Source organism: Aulostomus chinensis, chromosome 12 (genome assembly GCF_037954235.1).
Source record: "Aulostomus chinensis isolate RoL2024-O1b breed Wild chromosome 12, RoL_Achi_v1.0, whole genome shotgun sequence".
NCBI lineage: Eukaryota > Metazoa > Chordata > Actinopteri > Syngnathiformes > Aulostomidae > Aulostomus > Aulostomus chinensis.
Window position 1 is genome coordinate 11,775,596 of NC_141331.1, and position 27,230 is coordinate 11,802,825.

The window sequence follows — 27,230 nt, forward strand, 5'->3', positions numbered from 1 at the left end:
CATTTTGAATAGCCTGCATTTATTTATTAATTAACATGATGGCTTTTGATTTCAAATTTTGCAAAGGAAATGTTTATTTACACATCTTTATTGAGTGGGAAAATCCCACTTCAAAAACACTCAAAACCGCCATCACATTTTTTATCTCATGCACCCCCTAGTGGCAGCTCGCACACCCACACTTTGGGAATCCCTGCTCCCATCAATCACCCAGTCTCTCACTGAGCTTCAGACTTCACCTAATTTCTCTCTAAAATGGTCAGTTTGACACGATGACAGGGCTCCTTGTCAGCATTACATAACAGGACCACATGGAAAGTAAATACTGGAACACACGTCCAAAAGTCTAGACTAGACATGAATCAGTCCGCCTTGGGAATCCTTGGACGTTTCTAGGTATAAAGAGCAACATTTATTTACTATGTTGTTTTGTTTTTCTTACAAAACAATTTTAAATTAAAACATTTTTCAAAAAGTTTCAAGGCTGCAAATGTTATTTCAAAGCCATGAAATTTGACTTGTTTTAAAAGGCAAACGAGTGCAAAGGAGACACAGGATGATGAAAGAAATTAAGCAGTGACTGAAGGGTTTTGTGAGAGTCTTGTTACAATATGAATATGATGAAGCAGTGAGCGTCGAAACAAAACGACGCGCTCAGCTGCATGTTGATGTCTTGCTGCCACCCGGTAATGAGACCAATGAGCACTTAAGACTGAGAGAGTGAGAAGAGCTTCCCTCTTTGAGAGGAAACAAAAACATGTCTGCAGATTAGAGGAACCCAGGACAACAACACTCACTCACTCTCTCTCTCTCTCTCTCCCTCTCACACACACACACACACACACACACACACACACACACACACACACACACACACACACACACACTTCTCACCTCCTATGAGCATGGTGCAGATGGAGAAGATTTTCTCAGAGTCTGTGTTGGCAGACACATTTCCAAATCCCACGCTGGTCAGACTGCTCAGAGCAAAGTAGAGTGACGTCACATAGCTGCTACGCATTGATGGGCCCCCGCCCAGCCCCCCTAAGCTCCCGCCCACTGTGCCTGTCCCAGAAACAGCCTCGCCGCCTGTTGACATATTCCCATAGTATTGGCTGGAGTTCCAGGAGGTCGGAGCCGTGAACTCTGAACCCGACACGTTGAACTGGCTGCTGTTGGCTGGGAGGCTGTTGACTGTTGGGGACACTAGTGTTGTCAGGGGCGACATGACATAGGGGGTACCCAGACGTTTGGCCAGCTCATGGAGCCAACCTAATATTTAGAGGGAGAGAGGGAGAGGAGAGGGGGAAAGAGAGAGAGAGAAAATACCTTTATCATTTACTCTTGTACTTATTTACTACACTTGGTTAGACAAATAGATAAGGACCACTTTAAGTATTTCTTGAAGTTCACTATTTCTTAACAATTATAAGTTCCCCCTAAATCACATCATCTTTATTATCACAACTGTGTTTTGCTATATTGTGTCATACAGACACAAGCATATTACTACAAGAGACTGAGCAACTATCACCTGTGTGCCTGGATTTGTAACCTATGCCTACATAATCCCCTATATGCCCCCAGTATCCTAATCTGTGGCCCTAGATTTGTGGGGTGCATATTCAGAGAAGCCTGTTACGACTACGTCTTTGTTAGAAGACCAACAGAAGGGCTTACCTATGCCCACAGGTTGGTAAAGATGCTTGAGCATTTCCATGTTATACTGTTTATACACCTTCATGAGGTGATGAAGTTTGAGTGAGTGATTATATGAATTAACGTGAACCTGATTAATTGCACTGATCCTCTCATTTCATAGAAAGCTATGATTCTCTCCCTATCTGTATGCTGTTAGATGCTCTGGAGATTTTCTTACATTGTGCAAATCATACTTATTTTCTAAACTCAGATAAGCAAGTGTTCTGTTTATTTTCCAACAATATCATCCAGAGACAAAAAAACAACTGTGAGCAAAGCTGAAATGGTTGAGTTGGTCAAGTGCATAATTAATATGTTTGTGTAAAATAAGAGTCAAACTAAATATAGCATCACTGCAGGATAGCATTGGTCGGTACATTAACAAGACAGCGTCCCACTGAAATGTCCACTCTCACTGCTTCCTGTGTGAACTGCTCTTGACGTTATTAATGTTGACAAATAAAACATCGAACACTAATAAATAAATAATAACACAATACCTAATAAACAAATACATTAAAAATTTATGATAAATTAAGACATAATACATGAATATTAGTCCTTTGTAATAAAACATTTACTTACCTTGATTATTAATAACTCAAAATCATTAATTGTTGCTCGTCTATTGATGTAATTATTGCATCTAATCACCCACTTAACATGTAACAAAGCGCATTCCATTCACAGTTGAGTATTTTCTGTACTGAACTGTACTGTTTTGCTCTGAATTTTCCCATTCTATAGTACACACTCTTTTTGCTCAACTCTGCAGACCGACAAGCCCAGAAGATGTGGATCCTTGTGTTCTTACACTAAATAATAATCATGTTAAAAATGTTAAAACAGCCTCACATTCATTGGAATGTTCTTTAGACACAAATTTGCTCAATTCTTTAAAGCCTTGATTAATCTGACAGACTGGAAGCAAAGCCTCATAGCAACCTGTAGCACCTCATTTCTGACATCTACTGTGTTGTGCTTGCCACATGAAGGTCTTTGTACACTTGTCTGATTGACAGTAACAAGAGCTACACAATAGATGTCAGGAGTTACAAATAACCGTCAGGCTTTTGCCCTCTGTCTTTAAACCCTTCATTTAGTCTTACAAAGTTGCAAGAGTATAAACAAACCTTCTTATTTGGATTAAGAAACATGGCAAAGTCAATGCGTTAAAAAAATGTTTCATTTTGGAAGACGGTGAAAAGGATGGCGAGGAAGGATGAATAATTGAGGGGCAGAGTTGCAGAGCTGGTCTGTGGTGTGGTGAAGCCCAGCTGAGCGGCTGACAGAAGAAGCAGATCAGGAAAAGACAGCGAAAGAAGAAGGGAATATGAATAATACAATACGGATGCGCCCGTTCATTGATCCTCTCCATCACACTTGCAGGCATGTAGCTCTGACCGTGTGTGTGTGTGTGTACGTTCTAAAACAGTGAGCAGCCCGCCATCATCAACAAGTTGTGGTTGAGCTTTGAGTGAGTTGCAGTCATGCTGCTACTCAACACTTGAGTAGTTTCCTGATTTCTTTGTCATTGGCACAACTTAACCTTCACCCTCCTGGGGAGATGTGGACCTGTCTGCCTACAATCTCAATCCCTAGAAATATAAATGAGTGATGGTACAATGAAAAATACATCTTTTATTGAACATACTGCAGATTCATACAAAAATTAAATAAAAATGTCCTATCTAAAACCAATTAGGCACAAATGCTCCCAAACTTTAGAAGCTTTGGTACGTGTACCTGATGTTGATGCCGCCATTTCTGTATGTTACCGCTCAGAGACAGAGACGCGATTGCGCATGAGCGACTCTCGGCAGAGATTATAATAAAGTGAGATGCCTCACTCTGTTGGAAAAACGCGTCTGCCGACAATAGTCGACAATGAATTCCATTGTCGAGTATTTCTATTATCGATTTTTGTCGACAACGTGGACTAATCGTGGCAGCCCCTATTTTCCATGTGATGTTTTTCCATTTTTTCACACTACTTTTGTATGTCAAGGTACTTTTTTCTTTGCTATTTAGTGCTGTGTCATAGTCAACTTGGATTGTTTCAGTTTTCTTAAAGACATTTAGAGTCTCATCCAAGAGGCTTCTTCAGTTCTGTCACTATTGGAGAGTTGCAGGCTTTTATAACTGAGTGGATGTGACCTTCTACAGTCACTGTTAAATGTGAGCTCTGGGTTTCAGAGTCGTCAAGGTCACATGTGAGTCGATGGCCCAGTCGGTATTCATGTGGGTCATTAGGTGGTCATTGATCCAACAGGTATCTATGTGGGTTGTTAGGGTCGGGGGGATCCAAGTGTGATTGGGTGTTGAGTGTCAAAGGGCAGATGTTTTGGACTGTATTGAAGGTGGAGGACAGGTTATGACGAAGGCCTCCTTCTCTGTTGAGGATGGTCACTCCAGTTTGATGTTGGTGGCTTCTTTAACTCATAATTAAAAGTAAGGCACAAATGTGGTCCAGTGTTCAGCTGGTTCTCCTGGCTACAGGGTTATCCTGCAGGCATCTCCTTACCACCTGTACTGCTTCCTGGGTTGGAATGCATGTGAAGAGTGAAGTGGCATCAAGTGAGACCATGGTTTCGTCTTGGTAAAAGTGTTTGTCTTACTAGTCTTGTGAGCAAAATCCATATAATGTTCAATGTAATGTTGAGTGTTTTCCACTAAGGGTGCTAGGATCTTGGCTACATGTTTGGAAAAGTAACTAAATGATGCTGCTGATGATGAGTCTGAGTGGTGCTCCTTCCTTGTGAATCTTAGGGAAGCCAAACTGAGGTACAATCTGTGATATAGCGGTCGGTCAATGATTTGGTCCTTTTCCAGTTATTGCTGGTAAAATATCAAGTTCTTCCTGTAGTTGCTGATAGGATCCCTGGTCAGTGTCTCATCGGTGGTGGTATCACTCAGCAAAGTGGTTTGTCTGCTAACAAGATGGTGATGTTCTGGTTCCTTTTCAGGGAAGCCGGAGCCCTTCTTTTTTTATGAGGTGAGGCTAGAAAATGCTGCTTTTGCACTGGCAGGAGCAGCTGATATATTTAACCCCAGTAGTTCTACCTACGTGCCCACCAACTTGTTGTCCTGGTGGCTGACTCAGTTGCTGTGATGAGGTCCACTACTAGTATCAGGTCAGTGGTCACTGCAAAGTTTAGTTCTTTGGAGAAGACATCCTTTTCCAGTTGGGTCAGCAATTGTCCAAAAAAATCTACACTCACTTCTCCTGTGTGTCAGAAAGCGTTGTGTTGTTGTCCTTGTTCCTCCATGTAAGAGCCTCTGATCTCTGCCATGCCTGTCGTGTCATGAATTTCTTTGTTTGTAATTCCTTGCCCCGAGCGTGATGTGATATCAGTGCCTTCTTCATAAAATTGGTGACGTCGTCTAGACCATAATTTGGTAATATAGATGTCTGGTTCTCTACTATCTGGCCCCTATTGGTTGCATTGCATCAAGGGTGAAGTGAACCTGTCTCACTCTTTTGCAGAGTAGCTGGTTCTGTGCCCACTGAAGGATCATCATGGCCCTGTGTCATCTCGAGGATGGGAGGCAAAACGTCTTCAAGGAAACTGAGACAGTCCAGTTGAATGCAACACAGCACTTGAGAGACACCGTGACCTGTATGACAGAGAATCTTCACTTTTATCTTTTCTGTCATTACTAAGCAAAAGTAACAATTGAGCCATGGCCTAATGTAAGCAGTGATATAAGTAATGAAGTCACATAGCAATTATTTCTCAACAGTGTGATTTGTTCTGCGTTCAGATGTGCTCTATTTATCTTGTTCTTTAGAGTTTCTCTATAGTTCGACCTGCTCGTCTTGTTTGTTCTGTTCTGTTTTGTTGAAACAACCAATTTTCCTCTCAGGTATTTAAAAAAAAAAAAAATCTCTGCAGTTCTTATTTGACGTTGTGCAGCCTCCCTGATGCTGTCCAAGGTGCTTATTCCTCCTCTGGGTGCACAGACACAACCGTCTGAACTGTCCAAGGTCCTGAACTCTGTACTAGACACTGTATTTCCACCAACAGTCAATATCAGAGCTCAGTCGTGAGTCATTGTTGGTGCCATAGAAAGGTCAGTCTCCAGCCTGGTCTTTGTTGCCCCCACCCCACCTCCCATCCCACCTACTGCCTAAATAGCAAATTGAAAGACAGCTGACATGAATTTACTGTGGTTTTATTGTCTGTCATTATGTGGTTTGGTGAAAAGTTAATGATACGTAGGTTGGAAGATTGGGGGGGCTGGCAAATGGAATGACAATGAGCGACTCAGAATAAAAAATGGAAAATAGAAGTTTCATGACAAAAACATGCTCATTTTTAGGTTATTATTTAACTCTTCAACATGTTTAGGAAGAATAAAATGAAAGACACACACAAACACATCTTTGCTCCAGTGGGAAGTTAAAAGGATTAAAGTTAGTTCCGTTGGAAACTACCTGTCGGTTGATATGTCAAGGTCTCATGTCATCAACAGGATTTGAGACACTCTGCTGAAACATGCCTGCGGAATCAAATATTTAAGCCGCGCTAGACACAATTTCCATGGAAAAAGGGCTCCATCCTTTCATTCTAATTCATAGAATGAAGCTGCAGTAAGATAAGATCTCATTAACCTGCATTTGGGAGACATGAAATGATTTCTAAAGGACAGAGCTAATAGGATAATTGAGAGGAGTGATAGAGAAGGCTTTCTTTACTAATTGCCCAAATGAAATTCTGGTGTCTGCCACTGGCAGGATATTCACAATGCAAGCACGGTGGCAATTAAAGACTTCAGCCAAATGTAAAACTGTACTCTAAAAGCTCTCCACCCATAAACATTGACCGTAAAGTTGCTCCAGAGAGTAGTTTTCCACCTCTCCAACCTTGCAGCCACTAAATTTAGATCTGTGTATGCTCCAATTACTGTAAATACGTAATGGGAAGGTTTTATTTGGCCTAAAGTAAACAATAAAGTGCCAAAAGTGATTGAGGTCTGTCTGCATGGTTGTGTGTGAGTACTAACCAATATCCCAGGAACCAGGACTTTCAATCTCCCTGCGACCAATGAAATACCACACACACGCCATCCAGTGGGCCAGCAAGGCGAACATGGACATGAGCAGGGTCAGGACTACGGCGCTGTACTGAGAGTAGCGCTCCAGCTTCTGCAGCAGCCGCAGTAAACGAAGCAGTCGAACAGTCTTCAACAGATGGACACCAAAGTACTGCAAAGATGGACAAACACAAGAGCAGTTGAGGAAAATTACTGGTACTATTCCATCTATTTTCCCGCTTTTGATATTACCTCAGATTACATAGAAGCTAATATTAACATTTCTGGTATGTTTACCTTTCAACACAGAATGACTCAATAATAGAGGAACATGATAACAACAATGACCACACTGAATAAATGTAGATCTCCATCTTGGGCTGATAACACTCAGCAATCCAAATGTGGACATGTAACACAAGCTATTCTGATTAAATCTATCCATGCATGTAAACACTAGACCGGATTACACTACATCCATGTAAACAGTTGACGGAAAACCTTAAAACAGATTAATTTCTGATTTTTTTTTTTTCTTGAGACATTCTTACAATTGAGGAGACAATCAAGTGAAGAGGGATCATAAGAAAGTTTCGAGTAAGTAAGTCAGATTTCTGTTACATCTTAAACAAATTTTTGTAGGATCCTTTCAATGATGTTGCCAGTAACACTTTTGGAGGTGGGACTTCTGTATGCTAGATGTGGTTTGGGCTTTTCTCACTTAAAATTGGTATGAATTAAAATTTTTGGTCCTTATCAATCATTTTAATCCAAACTTAAAGCAGAAAAACAGTCCAAAAAAATCTACTGATGAATATGAATATAAGCTGGCCACTCTGTTATCATCTTAACACCCGAGGATCTAAATCACAAAGCATTCCTTAAGACATGTCATTGTATTCTATTAATACATTCTACTTTATGGTTGATATTTAATACATGCATCTTTAATTTCAGTGTCAAATCACTCTAAATTATAATTCTGTGATGAGTCTTGTCACTGTTTATGCATGCGTAGTAATTTACACAGTACATCATCCCTCAGCAACCTGAGCATGGAAATACAAATAAACTGCTGCATGTGCACAAATATCAGCTTGGTTCACTGCCATTTTTCTGTCTGATGAGCAGGAGATTCGGATGAAAAGTTGATCCAATAAATCCACTAGGGAGCCTATGACATTAAGTATTCATGTTCCCTTTCTCCAGTCCTGGCCCATTGCCACTGATTTGTGGAAAATGAACACAGGAGACAAACATTATGTCCACAATCAAGTGTTTTTTTAACTGTTGTTGTTGTTTCTGGGATACTAAAAGTTTTAGATTTACACATGCTGTTTCTCATGTCAACAGGAAAACACATAAAACACACACACACACACACACACACACACACACACACACACACACAGACGGAGGAGACTCACCACGCTGACGTTGAAAGCATACAGCAGGTCAAAGGGCAGGGCAGCAATGAGATCAACAAAGAGCCAGGTGGTGACGTAGTGAACGCAGATGGAGCGGGCATCGTACACTACCTGACCCGACGTGCTCACAAAAGTAGTTCGAAAGTTCAGCACTATGTCTGCAGAGGACAAATACAACAACAACAACAAGAGCTAATAGCAGGAATTACCAACATGACAGTTACATGATAGTCACACAGCTATGAAGAACACAGAGAGCAAGGGTTTGATGATAACAGGGGGCAAGATGTCTTATAGAAATTTAATTGCTTGGAAGTGAGAAAATATGACAATTATTGATTATTATTGATCATTTAACTATGAACGGATGCGATTAGTACTTTCATATGCGGATCACCAGACGGAACAAAAAAAAACTGAATGATGACCAAAAGAAGAAAAAAAAAAGCACCTTACTGCAAATAATTTTTGAAATCCCAGAAAAAAAAGTAGACAATTTTTAAAAAAGAAAACTTACAAGAAAAGTTCTGTCATCTTTTGCACGACAAGCATTGCTAAAATGTTGTCAAGAATGTTATCCTACCTTTGAAAGGAACAAAACCCAACTTCCTGCAGAAAACATTACTAGAACCTCCATGGGGTTTTAGAACAAAAAACATCTACATGATGCTGCGTTTTCTGCTTATTTAGTCTCCAGGGATTCATCCCATTCATGAAAAGCCTCTTACTAGCAGAAACAAACAAATTAATGGATGTCTGATGGCACAACTCACTATCAAGGGCTGAGTGAACGTATTGATAAATGTCCTATTAGTCCTAACAGATGGGATATTGACTGACAGGAGTTCATCATTTAACTGCAGGTGGCTTGTATAATTGGATTGTAGAAGTTTATTGACCGAGAGCTTGTGGTCACTCCTCTGTATTAAGGGCAAATAGACCAGTGGCCTGCGTTCATTTAGATTTTCTAGATGGACCAGACTGGGCACAATGAGGCCTGTTGTTTTCTAGGAAATGAGTTAGCAATGAGATGTAATGGGCTATTGTGAATGGCTCATATCCTTTCATTGCTGTATGGGCATCATTAAAACTTTTGTTCATAAAAAAGTTTTGTCATGACTGGTGAGACAGCCAGATGCAAGCTGTGCTTACTTTCCATCATTAATAAAGGGATAATTAAATAGATGATCATTGGGCTCATTAGGATTAGTTAATTGGTCAGGCGTGGCTTCTGAGCGTGTCTTAATCTAGATCACATATCCAGTCTCTCACCCAAAATGAAGAGGATCTCTACCAGGATGTCACTGACGCTGGGTGGGCTTCTTGGGGCACTGCTGCTCCCTTCATCTCGTCCCCCCACCACTGTGAAACACACATTATAAGGAACGGTGACGGCCACGTAGAAGGTCGCCAGCAGAATTAGCCAATCCCAGCCAGCCTTGAAGGTCCCGTAGTGGAGCAGGATGAAGCGAGATTTCTGGATGGCAGCTACCTTGTACTCCGGGATGGGAGGCTTCTCTCCAAACATGTTCTGGGTTGGGTGACAAGGATAGAGATATTAAAACCCTACTCTCTTATATTCCAAGTCTAGGGGCAGTGTGGCTTGGAGGTACTGTAGAGTAACCATCTAGCAAAAGAAGGGTTGCTGATTCAATCCTCACTTCCCCCACTGACCATGTCTAAGTATCTTTGAGCAAGATACTGAGCCCCTAATTGCTCCTGATGACCCGTCCAGGGTGAACCCTGCCTTTTGCCCTACAGTATGTCAGCTGGGATAGGCTCCAAGTCTCCCCTCACAATGCAATTCGCAATTACACACACACACACACACACACACACACACACACACACACACACACACACACACACACACACACACACAAGAACACAAGGACACTGTCTCCTGCTCACACTTGTTGAACCTCTAAAATTGATGATGAAACAATCCAGGCATTAAAAAGCTGTCCCACTCAAAATGAAGTTTATATGTATATATGGAGTCCATTGTTGTCAGTCTTTACTCATTTTAAAAGAAATGTGAAAAAAACAGATCTAGTTCATCTAATTTTCAACCAAATGTTACAGAGTCTCTATTTGCATGCTGTGAGCAAAGCTTTCCTCTTCTTTCCATTAACAGTGAGAGAAGAGGGCGTAGAGGCAGGAAACGTGTTGCAGGTGTGTTTCTATTTTTTCTTACTCTAAAATTTGGATTATTATCATTTTGAATTCATGATTCAAAATTTCACTAACATATAAAAACAAACTGTTTGTAAGGATCCCTATAATGCGTAACACCCACTTTCAAAATGGAATCTGCACAGGGTTTGTTTTTCACAAACATCAGCTAAATACAGACCATTTTAGCCCAAAGTCAACCAGAGGTGACCTCCAAAGCATCTGTCAATGTGTGTGTGTGTGTGTGTGTGTGTGTGTGTTGCCCATTGCACTGCAACAGAGATGAGAACAAACAAGCAAGTATCACGAGGTACTGACCTAGAGTGGGCTTGCGTGTAATACATACAAATCACTCTTACAGTAGATTGTATGCTATTGCTGCAAAAGGGACAATTTTGAATCACCCAAAGGGACGCTTGAATGTGTTTCACTGAAACTTCCAAAAGCCCGTAGATGAACAAACCTGAGTTTTTTTTTTAATTGAGTTTTGTGGTGTGAGGACAGCTGGGTACATGCACACAGACACACAAAAGAAACAGGAGGGGCGCACAAAGATGCATCGTAAATCAAGAGAAGAAGTACGGTAGATATTTAATGGCACAAAGCAAACAGTTAACAGGCAGTAACAAGAGAATTGAAGGGATTTACTGCAAAAACACCACCACCAACAAAACTAAGTACATTATAATGCTACAATACCTTTCAAAATCATTACAAACCACTGTAGACAAATAATGATGTATTATGATGTCATGTTCTTGTTGGTTTCTCACATTTACTATCACTTCAAATTATGTAGTGTATGAAATGATGTGAGAAGGTAAAATAATGACATAATTTTGCTTTAAGTATCCTGGGGATATTAAAGGTGCTAAAAATTGAACTTTTTATTCGAGTCAGATTAAAAAAAGTGGAGATGAATCAAGAATTTAGTTCAAGGTAAATTTTTTGTTTAATAACTAGTTACATTTATTTTTTCAAAGAAACAGATCCTACCACTGTTTACATGGGAGACTCAAACTGGTAGTGCAATGACGCAGTTAGCAAACTGTTAAATAAAGCGTCTAATATGAGATGAAATATGAAGAGCAGATTAAGAAGACTAAATGTATCAGTGCGTATCGATAAATGAGAACGGACAAACTCACATTGTTGATCTTGAGCTTGCTCTTGTCTTGCTTCTGCAAGTGTCCTGACAGGTGATAGAGGACAGCCCTGCTGCGCCGCCGGTTGGCGTTGAATCCTGGAGGCCGCGTTACCTGATGTACCTCCAGACCCGTCTCCTCGTCTGTAGAGGAATATCAACAGATTTATGACCTCCAGCACACGGCAAGAACTGAAACCAGGCTCTTTCTTAGAAACTACAAGTTGAGTGAAACGGGAACTCCTACCAGCTGTGGTTCTTCGGTTGAAGTTAAAAAAAAAAGAACTTGTATAAACGTAGTTTAACCACATCTTACATCCACAGACCCACCTGGGTTATTTCCCTATTTATAAAACACACATCCCTGATTTCTGTACAACTTAGAACTAAGATGTTTCTTCTGAACCCAATACAAAGTCAAGAATTTGATGACTGGGAGCTGAACTGAACAGGCTGAAGGATTTTCTGTGATGGAGCTCATTATAAAAGGATATAAAAATTAGCACGGTATTTCATACAGGCAACAGAAGGAGCTAAACTTGGCTAAATCTCATTTCCACTTATGATTCTTCCTCTGTCTGCCCATAACACTACGTCATTCTTGGCTACCCCCCATCTCCTACTATTTTTGGACAAGTATTAAAAAAATTGATGATTGCAAATCGAGCGTTAGCGTTAGTTCTGTCAGGCCGTGGTAGTCAAGCGCTATTGGCTTCCCGTCCAATCAAACTGATCAATCAGCTGATCACAGCTGCTCAGCATCAGCTGATCAAATCCCTTGCTTCTGATTGGCCCCTCTCAACTTAAATGTCACCCGGCCTCAACTCCCGCTCTGCTAGCTTCTGGCTGCTGCTCTGCCTGCTGTCATCGCTGCTATCTGCTGCTACGTACTGCAATCTGCTGCTGCTATCTACTGCAGCCTGCTGCTGCTGCTATCTACTGCAGCCTGCTGCTGCTGCTATCTACTGCAGCCTGCTGCTGCTGCTATCTACTGCAGCCTGCTGCTGCTGCTATCTACTGCAGCCTGCTGCTGCTATCTACTGCAGCCTGCTGCTGCTATCTACTGCAGCCTGCTGCTGCTATCTACTGCAGCCTGCTGCTGCTGCTATCTACTGCAGCCTGCTGCTGCTGCTATCTACTGCAGCCTGCTGCTGCTGCTGCTATCTACTTGCTGCTGCTATCTGCTATCTGCTGCTGCTGCTATTTGCTGTACAGTTGCTCCTGCTCGCAACTTGCTAACCTCCACCTCCCCAGCTCCACCTTGTCATGTATACATGACATAGTTCGTTCCATGTCATGTTGCTGCTCTGTTCACGGGGGTATGTTTGCTCTTCCAGTCTTAAACTGGGAGAACCTTCCCTCACGCTGCTGGTCCCCTGTTTCATGGTGCTCATGAAAAATTCGCAAGGGACTCCTCTGAACAGAGACATACCGCCAATTTGTACTATAATAAACAAATCAAGCTCGTTATCATCTCTTGTGTTTCTTGACGTGAATGGACCTGACAGAAATATTACTGTCCATGTTCATTGTATATAGGGCAAATCTTTTTTTTTTTTTTTTTTTAATACCTTGAACAGTCAGGTAATGTTTCCGGTGCTGTTTGTCTTTTTGTCAGCAGGATTATACAAAAAACAAAATGTTGATTTCCAACAAACTTGTTTGTTAATGAAAATAGCCATTGAATTTTGGGGAAGACGTGTGAAATATAGGGGAAAATGGCATGTTTTTAAATTGGAAATGACTGAGCTTGCCTGGACAGAGTAATGTGCTCTCAGAGGAGTTTCCTCTCTGATGAAATGAAAAGTAAAGCTATACAGAATGTCTTATTAAGCTTGAAGCTATAATAGAAACATAAAGCTAATGCATTCCTCCTCTAGAAAATGAACACTTGAATGTTTATTTATAAGCCCTGTCAGCCTTGTGTACCTGCCTAGGAAGCTTTGAGTGAGTTATGGTCAGTTAGCTGCAGGATGAAATTCTTTGCTTGGCAAACCTTCCTATTCCAGGTTTAGGAATATCTCAGGAATATCTTTCTATGCCTTGGAGCTGAACAGCAATGAACTGTGACACACTGAGAAACCAGTATGACTCCTGGCTACACAGGAGGCTGAGGCCTCTCTGTTATTGTTCCAGCCAATACAAAGGTGTCAAATAAAAGTCAAGAGTGGAAGGGTGCTGCCCTGTTTGCCTCTGGCTGTTCAACATATCTATTAGCAGACTGGGGAATACAATGTTGAGAAGGTCTTTGAGGGCTTCAGGCCAGCTACTTCTCATCCTACTGTGCTTACAGATGAGCTGGTTTTCAGAGTACACACTGTGTTCTGGGGGGGGTTGCCAGTAGGGAAAGAGAATGACTATACATTTTAAATAATTAAAAGTTAATATAGCGCATTCAAGCCTCAGCATACAGCAGTGTGTGTGTGTGTGTGTGTGTGTGTTTTGAAGTGTTTAAAAAGGCCTACTGAGCAAGCAGCCTGCAGGATGGATATTTTCATTGTTGCTTTGGTCCTCAACACTGCCTGCAAATCAGGCCTGCGTGAGATGATAAATAAAACTGAGGTACGTATCTCTGAGCTCGCTTATGGGGCTTTGTGCCTTCAAGAGAAAACAAGTGATATGAAATGATTAACGAGACCTTAATCTGCCATCCTTTGTTTAGAAACAGCACTTACAGTCCAAAGGTGCAGTGGACATTTAGTCTGACCATATTAGATATTATCTCTACACCACCTCACTCACACTCTGTGGACCTCATTCATAAAATGTTACTTTTAGTACATACCGTAGGACTTTTTTTTTTAACCATTTATTTAGTCTGTAACCCTGAATGATTAGCAGTTACAAGGTTCCCAACAGATGTCAGGAAGAGTTAGAGATAGCATCAGGCTTAAAGCTACCTGTTCAACAAGCAATAACATGAGGGAATTATCAGCTGCTCTATCCGTTGCGATGAAGAAGCAAGAATCAGCGAAAACAAAAGCTGTTGGTAATCACTTGATTAATCCAGGAAGATCCCAGTGAGATTTGACAACTATCAGGAAGTCCTGGCAGCACAAGACAAAGTATTCATGTGGCAAAAAGCCCCAGTGATTCTTTAACATTTTAAAAAAAACAACCTCTTTGATTCTTTTCTTGCTGCAGAAATGTTTTCTAAACCTCTTTTTATCCCACTTGCTTTCCTTTCATCTTGCTAACTGAGGCATTATGAAAAAGCACACCATGGAGCTAATTGTGAGTGGTGAGCCGGCCGATTCAGCTGGTCAGCACACTCCTACTGAGGATCAGAAGACGGTAAGAATGATTGATGGTGTTAACCTATCACCTGATAAATGTCAGAGACATTTTTTCACATCTCTCCTCAACTCATTCACAGACAATTCAGCTGAAATGTCTCGTCTCAACAATGAATAAAAGGGATGGAAACCATTTGAATTCCCACTCTTGCCTTCCACTCCACCTGTTTTATTGCTTGTCCTCCGTCCCCTGTGATGTCTGCAGCACTCCAGATGTTGAGTTTACTTTGTAATATCTAATGTAATGTGTAAAGCCTCATCTGTATTAAAGCAAGCTTCACTAATTTCAACAATAAAACAATAACATATTCAGCCAAATAGCAGCAAGCAGTAGAATATTGGATAAGGGATTCCAAGCAAGTTCCCAGCAGGACACACAACACACAGCAGCTGCAACAGCCAGTCCAACCTAAAAATTTAAAAGCTCAACTTCAACATATGAGTCTCAATTACATTGCATCACTCTCTACAAGGTTAAAATTTATCTGCAGCCAGAGTGAAGATCTCACTGAAAGTTGTGGGGAGTGGGGGAGGGTGAACATCAAATTACCTCAAGAATACTGGAGGGAACATCAATAATGACACTGTTATTTTTTTTAATTTAATGTTTATTTGATGTGGACATAGCTATTACACTGGACAAACCCGATGCAGTATTCGAGTGTATTAGCACAAGAGCTAATTCGCAACACTTGCCCATAGGCCCTTTTGAAAAGATGGAACAGTTTAAATAGAGATAAAGAAAAAGGTAAAACCAAAAGAATTCAAGCGTTTTTCCATATTAAATCCATAAACAAGCTACAAAGGCAATATGTTCAAGCAATCAACCAGTAAAAAGCTATTCACGTGAGCACTGTTGTTTTTATTTTAGCCATTGTTTCAGACCTGTGTTAAAAATATTACTGTTGGTCTCTAATTTAAGGTTAGTGGTTAAAGAGTTCCAAAGTTTGGCCCGCTTTACACAGAGAGCAGACTGAAAAAAATGAGGTCTTGTAACTTGGGACCAGACAATCACCATTCGTGGAGGCTCGTGTGATCACTCTATGAGATCTCTGATGCCTGATGGCCAACGTATGAGGCTAATTTATATGCAATGATCTGCTGTAACAGACAGCCATTATTAGCAGCCTAAAATCTACATCGATACTGAATACTACTTTTGCACGATTACATGTATGCACAGTGTCCACAATGGTGGCACCGTTCCTACTCTGAGAATAAGCAGAGAGGTAGAACATCTCAGTTGTCGGTAACTGTATGGCATATGATGAGCATTATCAGACTTTGCACAATTTGTACCTTGCAAAACTTTTCATCAATTGATATTTAGATAAAATGGGTGATGGATGAGTTAAATTAAGGATTAACGAATTAAATATTTTGGACACATATTAAAGTGATTCAAAGAGGTTGTTAGTTACCTTTATTCTCCAAAATTTATCCCTGACAGGCAAAACAGCAACTTTTAAGATTAACAATGTATGTTTCATTATGGAAAGAAGAATGAACGAAAGAACATTCTAGACACAAAACAAAAGCAATAACCAAATGAAATTGAAATAAAATGGTAAAACGCACAAGTTCAATTAAAATTTCACAAAACAAAAATGCTGATAGAAAATAAAAAAAAACCCATAAAAACAAACAGCATGACAATGTAAGTTAATAGGAACATAATAAACCAATAAAAGATTAAATGGAAGTAATTAGACAATAACCCCCAGACTGAATTAAAGTACATTGCAAGAGGGTCTACTGTGAAACTATTCAAGAGCCCGGAGGGAGCACACTTACTTTGGTTAACAGGTATAAATGAGAGAATAAGAAGAGCTACTGTGAGAATGATCTGGGTAACCATGGGACAGAGTATGGAATATTAGATTAAGGTATTTATTTCTGAGCTAATTCATGTCCCAGACAGACCCAATAGGATGGATGTGTAATAAGAAGAGTAGATGTATTAAGGTTGAACCTTGGGGGGGTGCCCCAACTAATGGGAACATAGGGCGACAGGGGGCACCTTTAATGGAGCATATCGTGAACTTTGCAGAGTGCTAAAACAAGCCTGGGATTTCAAGAATGTGTTCAAGAAGGTCAGCTGTAAGAAGAAAATTGTTTCCAAAAATTCAGATATTCACTTGTTAATGGGCTACTAATTAAATTCAATTAGTGACCAATCAAATCTTGGGGGGGGGGGGGGGGGGGGGGGTTGGCAACTGGTAACATCTCTGAATACAAGTCAGCATTTGAGAAGTTGGAGTCCCAGTTTGTGTTAGTGATGTGAATTCACCTGTGTCAGGTCCCTGTTCAGGATCCTGGTCCTTCTTCTTGTCAGTAATGTCTTTGTGGGACACGAGGAAGAGAACCACCTCACCCTTCTCATTCTTTATGGGCACAATGTCCAGAAGACACCAGAACTGTGTACCTGGACAGAAAAACAATGCAAACATGTTGTCAGCGTACCCTTTACACCGAAAATATTTCAGACTGTGTTAAACTCATTTCTTTGCTCCTGCTGCTCCCCTAAGTGTTTTTTACTCTTTATAATTAAAATGATTATCTACTTGTGCAATTATACACTTGTACAATAATATTTAAATCGACATCACAGGCTTTTATGTTCCCAGGTGTGGGTCTCATCTTTGAATCTGACACTTGAAAATCTTGTGTGGTTTACCAGCTGTCAGGCTTTTTTCCTGTGGAACTATCTCCCAGTTTGGGCCAATGAACCAGAACCCTCTAAATGAGGATTAAGCTTTAAGCTTTTGCCTTTTGGCAAGGAAAACCAAATTTATTTATATATACCAAATACACCCAAAATACTTCATTAAAAGGACAAAACACATGAAACAAATTAAATTTCTTTGATGAAGGAAGAGATCTCTGTGAGAAATCTCTAATTAATCCTCCAATCTGCTCCAACTTGATGGTTTTCTTGTTGGATATCTAATCTGTAAAAGGTTTGTTTGTGTTATATTTTGCTGGGCTGTGCACTCCAAATTTCTGAGGTAGCTGATTTGACCACAATTTATGATTTTTCTACGATGGCTGGCTTGCTTGCTGCCTGATCTGACATTTATTAATGATAAGCTTTTCCACCTTTTATGTAGACTCCCCACCAGTGACTTGCAACTGAAGAAGCCTCTTGGATGAGAGGTGAAAAGTATTTCCAGGAAACTGAAACCGTCCAGTTTACTAAAACACAGCACTTAAGAGATACCATGACCTGGATGACTTAGAACCTGTACTTATAAGCAAAAAAAACCTGAGAACATTATTTTGTCTTTTACAAAATAATGTTCTCAGATATTTAAAAAAAAATTTTAGCCTATCATAACTTTCCTCAAGCTTTTTTAGTTACCTTTTAAGCTTTCAAAAACAAGTTTCAACATTTGAATCTTTTATTTTCAATTTCAAAAAACAGCAGCATTCTAGCACCATACTAAAGTAGAGCAGTTGTAAATATGTCAGTATTTTGATCTATCAATAAATAAATTGATGATGAGCTTGCAGTCGAAACATGAAATACTAACTCATAAATACTACACATTTTTAACAGATTTGAGACTTTAAATTAGTTGAAAAATGTTGTAATCTCCTGGCCACATTGTGATTATGATTAATTATAATAAAGGCCATATATAAACACCACATGCAGTTCAATTGCACCGTCTAACCTTCTTTCTTGTAGAAGACCAGCTCAGTCTTGAACTCCCTCCTCTCATCTAGTGCTCCTTGGATCTGGGCCGTCAACCGGTCACTTGTTTCTGGGCCATACAGGAAGTGACAAGCACAGCTCTTCTGCATGAGCTCGGCGCGAGCATAGCCAGTGAGCTCGCAGAATCCATCTGAGCAGTAGACGATTGGGTAGAGAGACTGGACCTGGGCATTTCCCAGAACAAAGTTGCTGTCTATGAGGAGAAAAGAGAGCAAGGAGAAAAAAGAAAAATGTAAACTTTTTTTTGCTTTCACTTGAGAATTCAGCTTCATGCATATGAAGTAAAATAGACCTGTGACCTCTTGACTGGCTTTTTATTAATATGTTAAGCATAATGCAGCTCTGGCAAGGAGATATGGAGTTCCTCACATGTGTTGCGTATCATCAACATCCTTTGATTACATCAGACTGACATAATACTCTTTCTAGGCCCTGACTAATTCACCAACTGGTTAGTTATATCAGCGGATTTTGGTCATTTTTAGATATATTGGAATCGTTTGTTCTGGACAATGTAAAACCATTAAATGATGATTAAAAAAACAAATCAAGAGTAATAAATACAGTATACAGAACAATCTTCATAAATTAAATTAAAACATTTTTCATATATAACATCAAAAGAGACAAAACTATGAGTTTATACTTCGACTCCTACTCAAACGTTGTTATTTGTGTCTTGTTGTTTTGCTTTTCCATACCCATGTAATATAGGCTGATACATAAGTACTGACCTTTATAATCTGAAGTGTACGCCCCAAAGCATCAAGCATCTGTCAGATTCTGACTAGTACTGTTGCATTATTTCTGGTATTTCAAATACACACCTTCAAGTTGAGTCTTGTCACATGACACAACAGTAAATCTCTTTTTCTTTCATTGAGAGAGTTGGCCTGTATTTAACTGACATATTCTTCTTCATTTCTTGAAGAAACAAGAGTTTTTAGATATGACATAAAATGCTCATGAAATCAACCTCTATAAGAGAGACAGGAGAGCGTGCTGGTTTTCCTGAGCAATGGAAGGTCCATCAGACCAGACCCAAGACTTCATCAGGACAATTAAACACCATCAGAAGTAATCACACAACCCTCTGAGATTTCATTAATTGATGCAGCCAATCCTTGGGGCAGCAACCGGCCTGACTGGAGCCACAGCATTTCCTCCAAAAACCCAGCAACACACACTTAGGTTGTTGATTAACAATCAGCAGCAGACAGATGTGTACAGTGTGTGTGTGTGTGTGAGTGAGAGAGAGAGAGAGATATGAAGAGAACACTTTGCTGGTGCAAATTCAGTGAAAGGCCTTGGGCATATATCTAAAATGGATTATTTATTACTTTGTTCTCAAGCATTCCCATTGATCCATCAATTCTGACGGCCCCTCAGGATTCCTTATTTAATATTTAATACTCAAACTATGATGTCAAAGTGTGTGTGTGTGTGTGTGTGTGAGTGTGTGTGTGAAAGTCTATTACTCGTGTGTATCACTTCTTCAAGTAACAGCTGTCAATCACAACGTTCTAGCTCATTAGCTAATTACCCCCTCTCCTGACACAAGCACATATTTCCTTTTTCTTGGTCTGTAAGAAGACAGCAGAGACATGCGGTGATGCCAACAAAGGAACTGAAAGCAAAGAAGTGAAGCCCACCTTCCTAGCAGCCTCTATTGACTTATATGCTGTCATGCTGCCTTTCACTGTTCTTCCTGTGGGAATCAGCCATGATATCACTGAGTGCACCATGCTTGGATATGTTACCAGGCATGAGACATGAGACACAGAGGCAGACGTTCCTGAATGCTCCTGGAAATGACTAATAGTAATTACACAACAAAAACAAAGATATGTTGGAAACAAAAAACATATTTTGCCTCCAAGATTGCTGCAACCAAGCTAAAGCCAAAAGGAAAAGACAAGATTCTGAACATTTTCCATGAAAATGCTAACAGTTACAAAACACACCAGTTCAGAGACTCATCAGCCACTTTGCACAAATAAATTTGGCACACCCCAAGTAACTTTGCAACATGCACCTTAGACCTTAACCTTTTGAAAGATTAAAAGAACATGCCACTTTCAGCATTTTCTTTGGACATTTTTCATCAGACATTTTTTTGGAAAACTGAATCAAATTGCCCTTATCTTGTTACTTTAGTCTCAGTCCATTTTGTCACGGTTGCTATTCCTCAGGGAATCAGGAGTGTCAAAGATGTCAGTAAAGGTTCTAAGTCATCCAGGTCATGGTATCTCTTAAGTGCTATGTTGTAGTAAAGTGGACTGTTTCAGTTTCCTGGAAGACATTTCACTCTCATCCAGGAGGCTTCTTCAGTTGCAAGCCACTGGTGGGGAGTTGCAGGCTTTTTATAACTCTGTGTGGGTGTGACCCTGTAACACTCGTTTGTCGGGTGCGCCAAACATTTTATGCTCTTCACAAAGGCTTGCAAGCCAGTGCACTGAGTTGTAGTTCTGGCCTCTGTGTTCTAACCCAAAACATTGATTAAATCTACAGGAAATTCATATTTTTTTTCCCCTCCTGCCCAGAGCCAGATAAGAAGATTGATACCTTTCTCTCCTTTCTGCATGCATCAGGGAGCTGAGCTAGATAGGTAGCTTAGCACAATGAAAGGTAGTGGATGGGAAGTGTTAGCACATCTTTTAATAGTCACCAAATAAATTTCCTCAAAACGGATTTGTCCACATTAACATGACTAGAGTTATATACAAATTATGTTATGAAATTATTGAAAAGTATGACATATTGCAATATTAGAATCACTGAGCTACCCCCTTGACTGGTCCAAATAATTTGATACAGCACCTCAAAACTTCAATCAACAAAGCAAAACATTTGAAAACTGCTGCTGCTAACCATGGCTGACTTGAAGATGAGGAGGATCATCTCTGGACAAATCAATATCCATAGAGGTGTGCTAACACCTACCATTCACCACCATTCATTGAGCAAAGCTAACTGGGAATCAGATGATCTCCATGGGTCTCAGGTTCCTAATGCAGCACAAAGGGGAGATGGGTACGTATCTCCTTGTCCGGATCTGGAGGATGGCAAGTGAGCAAAATTCCCAAAAAGTTGGTATATTCCTTTAAAAAGAGCCCTCACATTAGAATTTGGGCAGCAGTGGACTTTATGTGGAAATGTTCTGTATGCAAGAAATAATCACTGAGAAGTGTGTGTTTTAATAGCTGGAGGAATAAGTTGTATTGTTCATCGTTGGTTCCGATGTTCCCTCCCTCAGTTAGCATCAGTCAGATGACTAGACAGAAAACACAAACATGGGACTTAGACAGTTATGTACTCATATGGCGCAAAACGGTGAAGACGACACAAAGACGATGGCATGAATACAGATAATCTAACAGGTTTCTAAAACGATCAAGCGGTAATTGGTAGCTCTGTTCAATCTTGGCAGTCTTACTTTCTGTTGCCAGGAAACAGTTTTCATGTTCATCTTGCATAATGACTGCCCCGATCTGTGTGCATGTTTCCACTGTACTGTAACTGTCACCCCCCCTCCCCCATCCCCACTTTCTTTTTTCAACAGTCACATTCATTGGTTAGCGGTTCAAATCCCTCCAATTTCTGACTGTTCTTGACAGCCACCGCTCAGTCTCGCCCTCCCTTGTTTCTTCCTTTCTCAATCCTCTTTTTGGCTTCAACTTTTAATGAATGTCAAATGTGGCTGTGACTGTGAATTGAATTATAAATGAGTGTGTGAGATCTGACCTTGTGTGCAATATTACTGTTGAAAGCTAAAGTCTAACACTCTGTGTGTCAGGAGGAATCCTGGCGTCCTGCAGCACCTAAACAAACCTTAAGCGACCAGTGATAATTCAGAAAAACAGAATTTAACCTTTGCGTTGCCTTCGATATTGCACTTTTTGTCCTTCCAGGTCAAAAATATCTTGTCCTGCTCAAATGTTTTTAAGGCAGAAATTATATATTATAACCAAATTGGCTGTTATATCCTTTTAGTGAGCTTCTTTTCAACACATTCTGAAAAATTTTATATTGCTTTTTGTAATTTAGGGTCAAAAAATCTAATTCAAATGAAACATTAAAAGAGAAAAAATGTGACCTGTGGAGTAAATGAGGTTAATTTGACAGTTTTCTTACTAGCTGAGTAAGGGAAGTTTTAAAAAAACATATTCTTCAAGAGTTTGTGTCGTCGGTCAGAACTGCTTGACACAAAGCTTTTATGCTGACAGAAAAATAAAGAAAAGGATTTATGGTTTCAAAGTCTGCAGGCTTGCTGAGCACTGGTACGACTCTCTGAATGATATCCAGACTTATAATCCTCATTGGATAAACAGTTCACATGATTCATTGTGTTGCCTTGTTTCCATTACTAGCATGTGTCCCCACTGGCATCCTAATCATCTCATAGCCTCAGTGTTTGCGGTGCTCCCTGCAAACACATTCTTTAAAAGGAAAATACTTTGTCACTCTAGTAAACCTTATTTCACATGAGAGACGGAGTGAGTGAACAGCAGCAATATCTAACGCAACAAAACCACAAACAAGAAAGGTTGTGATGTTTATTCATCTTCCAGACATTTCAAAAGTTTATTAACTTAAAGGCATTGAGCTGCCTGTCAGACCTTCTTGGAAACTAAACCACTCATGATCTTCTCTTCATTCTTTCTCCCATCAAATTGAGCGATGCACAATAAAATGACGTCTGAGAGGATGAACAATCATCTGTAATCTTATTTTCTTGTCAAAGTTTTAAACTTTATTTTGCAATGTTTCTATTGAGAAATTTAAATTTCATTTCAGGGCAGGGGGTGAATAATCAAAATATATTTGTGAGTCAGATGGCCAGCATTTAATTCTAATCCCCCCAAAATTACCTTATTTTCTGAATGCGAACAGCACTGAATTGTTTTTGTCAGACTAATAACTTCAACCACTGCATTTGAAAAAGAAACATTGGTACAATAGCCTACTCCCATTGTAAATATGAATAATATAGTCAGAGCTATTGAGTCAGACATGAAGTTATAAAAGACAAAGATAGATCTATGGATGTGAAAACTCATAAAACATCCTAGTAGTGCATGTAAAAATTAAAATCTTACAATAAAAGCAAGAAAAATTGGTATGCGTCTCTCCTTAGTTATCTGAACAACAGTTCATCTGAACATTACCAACATCAAACGTGATGTCTGCATTGCTGGTGCCTTGAAGATGTCAGGGTCTTTTAATATCTGCTGGTTCACTGCTGTTCAGAACTGCCGACACTCATGATGCGGTGAAGGTCAGTGAAACGTCTTCAGACAAGTTCAGCAGTTACTTACATAATCGTGTGGGTCCCTGGTTGCAGTTATGGCTGGGATGGAACTGTGAAAGTGGCACAGGAAGAATCGTACCTGCTGGCAGTTGTAGTGAAGCATACTTAGACCAGTACACAAAGAAAACATCCTATCGACTGTGAAATGTAACCTCAGGCATCAGGAAACCCAGACAAATGACTGGACATTCATGCGTACAGTACTTCTTGGTCTCCTATCTCATCAACTTGTCAAAACAATGATCTATTTCTTAGTGGTACTACAGAGAACTGCCAAATAGAGGCACAGCTTTAGATTACAGATAAAAATGTGCTTTTCTGGCAAACTACCTGATGTTCAGCTGAGGTCATTACATTTGCTTGCTTCACAATGATTTTCTTGTTGGCGATGTTATGCTTTCACCCTGTGGCACTACGGCTACTGAAGTGTAGCTCTTCTCAGATATAGTCTCACTGTTCTGGGACACCCAGTATCATGAAGTAGTTTCATAAAACTGGTTCTCCAACACACGAAAGACCACAACTCAGCCATTCTCAATGACCCCGACCGGATCATATAGTATACAAGGAGATCCACAGAGGACACCATCTTAAAATAACTAAACCCGTCATGTCTGCCTGAAAGCAGCTGACACGCTCAACACTGGAGCTAGTTCTGCCTCACTCAGTACTGGCAGGTAGACCACCTCCACCATTTCAGTGCACCCAAGACCTACATACTAACACCATCCACCAATCCATTTTCTATACCACTATCTCTCAAGGGTCATGGGGGGCTGGAGCCTATCCCAGCTGCCTTTCATCGTCTGTCGCAGGGCCAACACATATAAACAAAAAAAACATTCACATTCACAGCCACACCTAGAGTTAATTTAGAGTTGCCGAATTGCCTAACTTGCATGTCTTTGGACTGTGAGAGGAAGACTGAGTACCCACAGAGAACCCACACAGATACAGGGAGAATATAAACTCCACACAGAAAGATCCCACGCTGTGACTGGGGCTCGAACCTGGAACATTCTTGCTTCGAGGCAACAGTGCTGACCACAGCACCACTGTGCCGCCCTCACCCTCCGCCCTGTTCAACTGAAACCCAACTTTATGTATTGAACACATCAATTCACCGGTTTTCTAAAAAAATCCTAAATACCACTGTAGCTGCTGGCTGGTTTGTATACAGTAGTGTTTGTTGTTGCTGTATTCATCTGCTGTGCTGTTTTTTTTGATAAGAGATGATAAAACTTAATATGATAGGAGAATCGGCTGCTGCTGCTATCATACTCCCGGCTGCTGCTTGACTTAATTTATGAGAACAACAGTTATCTGCCTGAAGGATCTATATCATTTATCAAAATGCTTCAGAGCCGACGATAAACTACAGCATAAAGCTGCACTATCATTTGAACCTAAGCCCTGGAAGGAGATGGATCTTGACAGGCTGAACATGTCAGGAGTCGGGCTGATAGCAGCTAAGGTGGCTGTCTGCTCTCACCTGGAGCAAATTTATGATTTGATCGAACTGATATGGGAAATCTGAATGAAAAATAGTCAAACTTAAATTCAACTAAATTTTTAGTGTATCACATGAGGAGTCATTCACTTGAAATGATATGAATGAATTAATGAATGAAGTCTTTATTTTGAATGTGAAAATAATTGTGAAAAAACAAATAGAGATGAATGAAGTGGCAACAATAGTTTGCAGCAGCAACACAAATTGAATAAATGCTCTTACATATTATGCTCGCAAAGGAGTAGATAGATCAAGACTGATTCTAGGTGCCACTTGCTGGTTTAAGCACTACCCATAATCAGGATTTAGCCACACCCATTTCTAATACTGATAGATAGTTGAGTTAGTTACATTGTAATGTAATCTGAACCTTTTTCTTCTCAAAAGATTCATGTAGTTATTTAGTAACAAGCGCAGCATTCATTTATAGCACTCCTCCAGGGACGTGCACACCTCTGACATTACAAGACTAAAACAACACAGATGCTAAGGCTGTATCAGGAACAACAATTCTCAGAGCTGAATGCTAGCAGCATTTTTGTCAAAATTTGAAAAAACACTTTAGAATATTCTTAGAAATTTAATATTGGTGTGTCAAAACTTGTGTGGGCGTTCTTGAGATAGCTACACATAGCTTTTTGTTTTTGATGTGTGTGGGGAATAGCATGGAGATAGACATCCTGTTGAGACTGACAAAGATGGTAGGACAAGCAAAGAAGCAACTCAAGGAAATTAGAAATGTGAGTAAATAGAATCATAGAGGAACCAGGACAATCTGCAGTTTTTGAAGACGTTGTGAATGAGAGCTGCAAGCAGCAAGATACTGCAGTTACCCGTGCACATTCTGTTCCAGCAGCAAGTTTGAAAGTTTCAAGATAACAGATGCAATAGACACCTCTATCTGTACACCTTTGATGAATTTATTTTATTGGAATATTATATTATATCTAAGGACTAACTTTTAATTCAAGTTTTATGGACCTATGCTAATCCTAAATATGTTGTACAAATTTTGAGTAAGTTCCAAGTTGGCATTTTGTTAAAGACAACAGAATTGTATCATGGTTTAGTATTTATACTAAACTATATACCACCCCCCTCCCAAATTATACCATATTTTACATATTCTTGTCATGTGGTCCAACATTATCATCTTTGTCTGCAATCAATGTTAAAGAGTTATTACTTGTGAAGCGCATTAGGCCACTCCCTCAAAGGTTTGGTAACAGACAGGTGAACAATAAATGACACAACAAAAACAAAAAAAATGTAAGCTTTGTTTGGACCCATCCAAACATCGTGTGTACAACATTTGATGAAAATGAAAACAAGTATATGCCAACTGAAACTAACCATTCATGGGAAAAAAATCCATAATGGCACAAAAAGGCTAAATCTGCATCACAGGACATGAATTATTAGCATAAATATAAAAAATGCAGTAACTGGCCACATTGTAACACTGCTGTTCCCCCGTTGAAAAATGCTAAGCATTTCTACATACGAAACTTGTCAGTGATGTGAATAATTAAGCTGTGATGTTTTTTTAAGTTTGGATCTTTAAAACGTTCTTGTATTTCCATTGTAATTTTTTTACACCTTATGGAATCACTGAAACATTCCCTGAGTGATAGAGCATAGTGTGATGTAAAATAAATGAATCACACCAGAAAAGACAGTCACCAAAAATGCTGTATGAAAGCCCACACCCTCACATTACTTCATTAACGATTTGAAAATGTGCAAATAACTTTGCGATGTCTGTGACTCCTGCCAACCACAGACAAGCCGTGGCAGCCATTTATACATCAGGCTCAGCTTCAGTCTCATGCTTTGTTAGCAGGCAGATGCATTATGCTTTAGATTTTTCTTCTCAGTCAACAGACACAGAGATTCTAAGATCCCAAA

At 39.9% G+C, this 27,230-nt stretch overlaps 1 protein-coding gene across 3 annotated transcripts in view; it reads right to left on the bottom strand.

Annotated features, from left to right (window-relative positions):
- Positions 1-27,230, bottom strand: part of kcnh3 (potassium voltage-gated channel, subfamily H (eag-related), member 3) — a 117,469-nt gene that overhangs the window by 19,008 nt on the left and 71,231 nt on the right. For 2 of the 3 annotated variants that reach the window (XM_086220157.1, XM_086220158.1), the window contains exons 2-8: positions 18,458-18,691; positions 17,071-17,205; positions 11,489-11,628; positions 9,438-9,696; positions 8,166-8,323; positions 6,709-6,910; positions 895-1,272 (exon numbers count right to left, since the gene is read on the bottom strand). In XM_086220157.1, the coding sequence (XP_086076283.1) occupies positions 895-1,272; positions 6,709-6,910; positions 8,166-8,323; positions 9,438-9,696; positions 11,489-11,628; positions 17,071-17,205; positions 18,458-18,691 (1,506 nt within the window). Of the gene's footprint in view, positions 1-894; positions 1,273-6,708; positions 6,911-8,165; positions 8,324-9,437; positions 9,697-11,488; positions 11,629-11,731; positions 12,296-17,070; positions 17,206-18,457; positions 18,692-27,230 lie in introns of those variants that run through there. The other variant, XM_086220159.1, reaches the window with a different exon arrangement.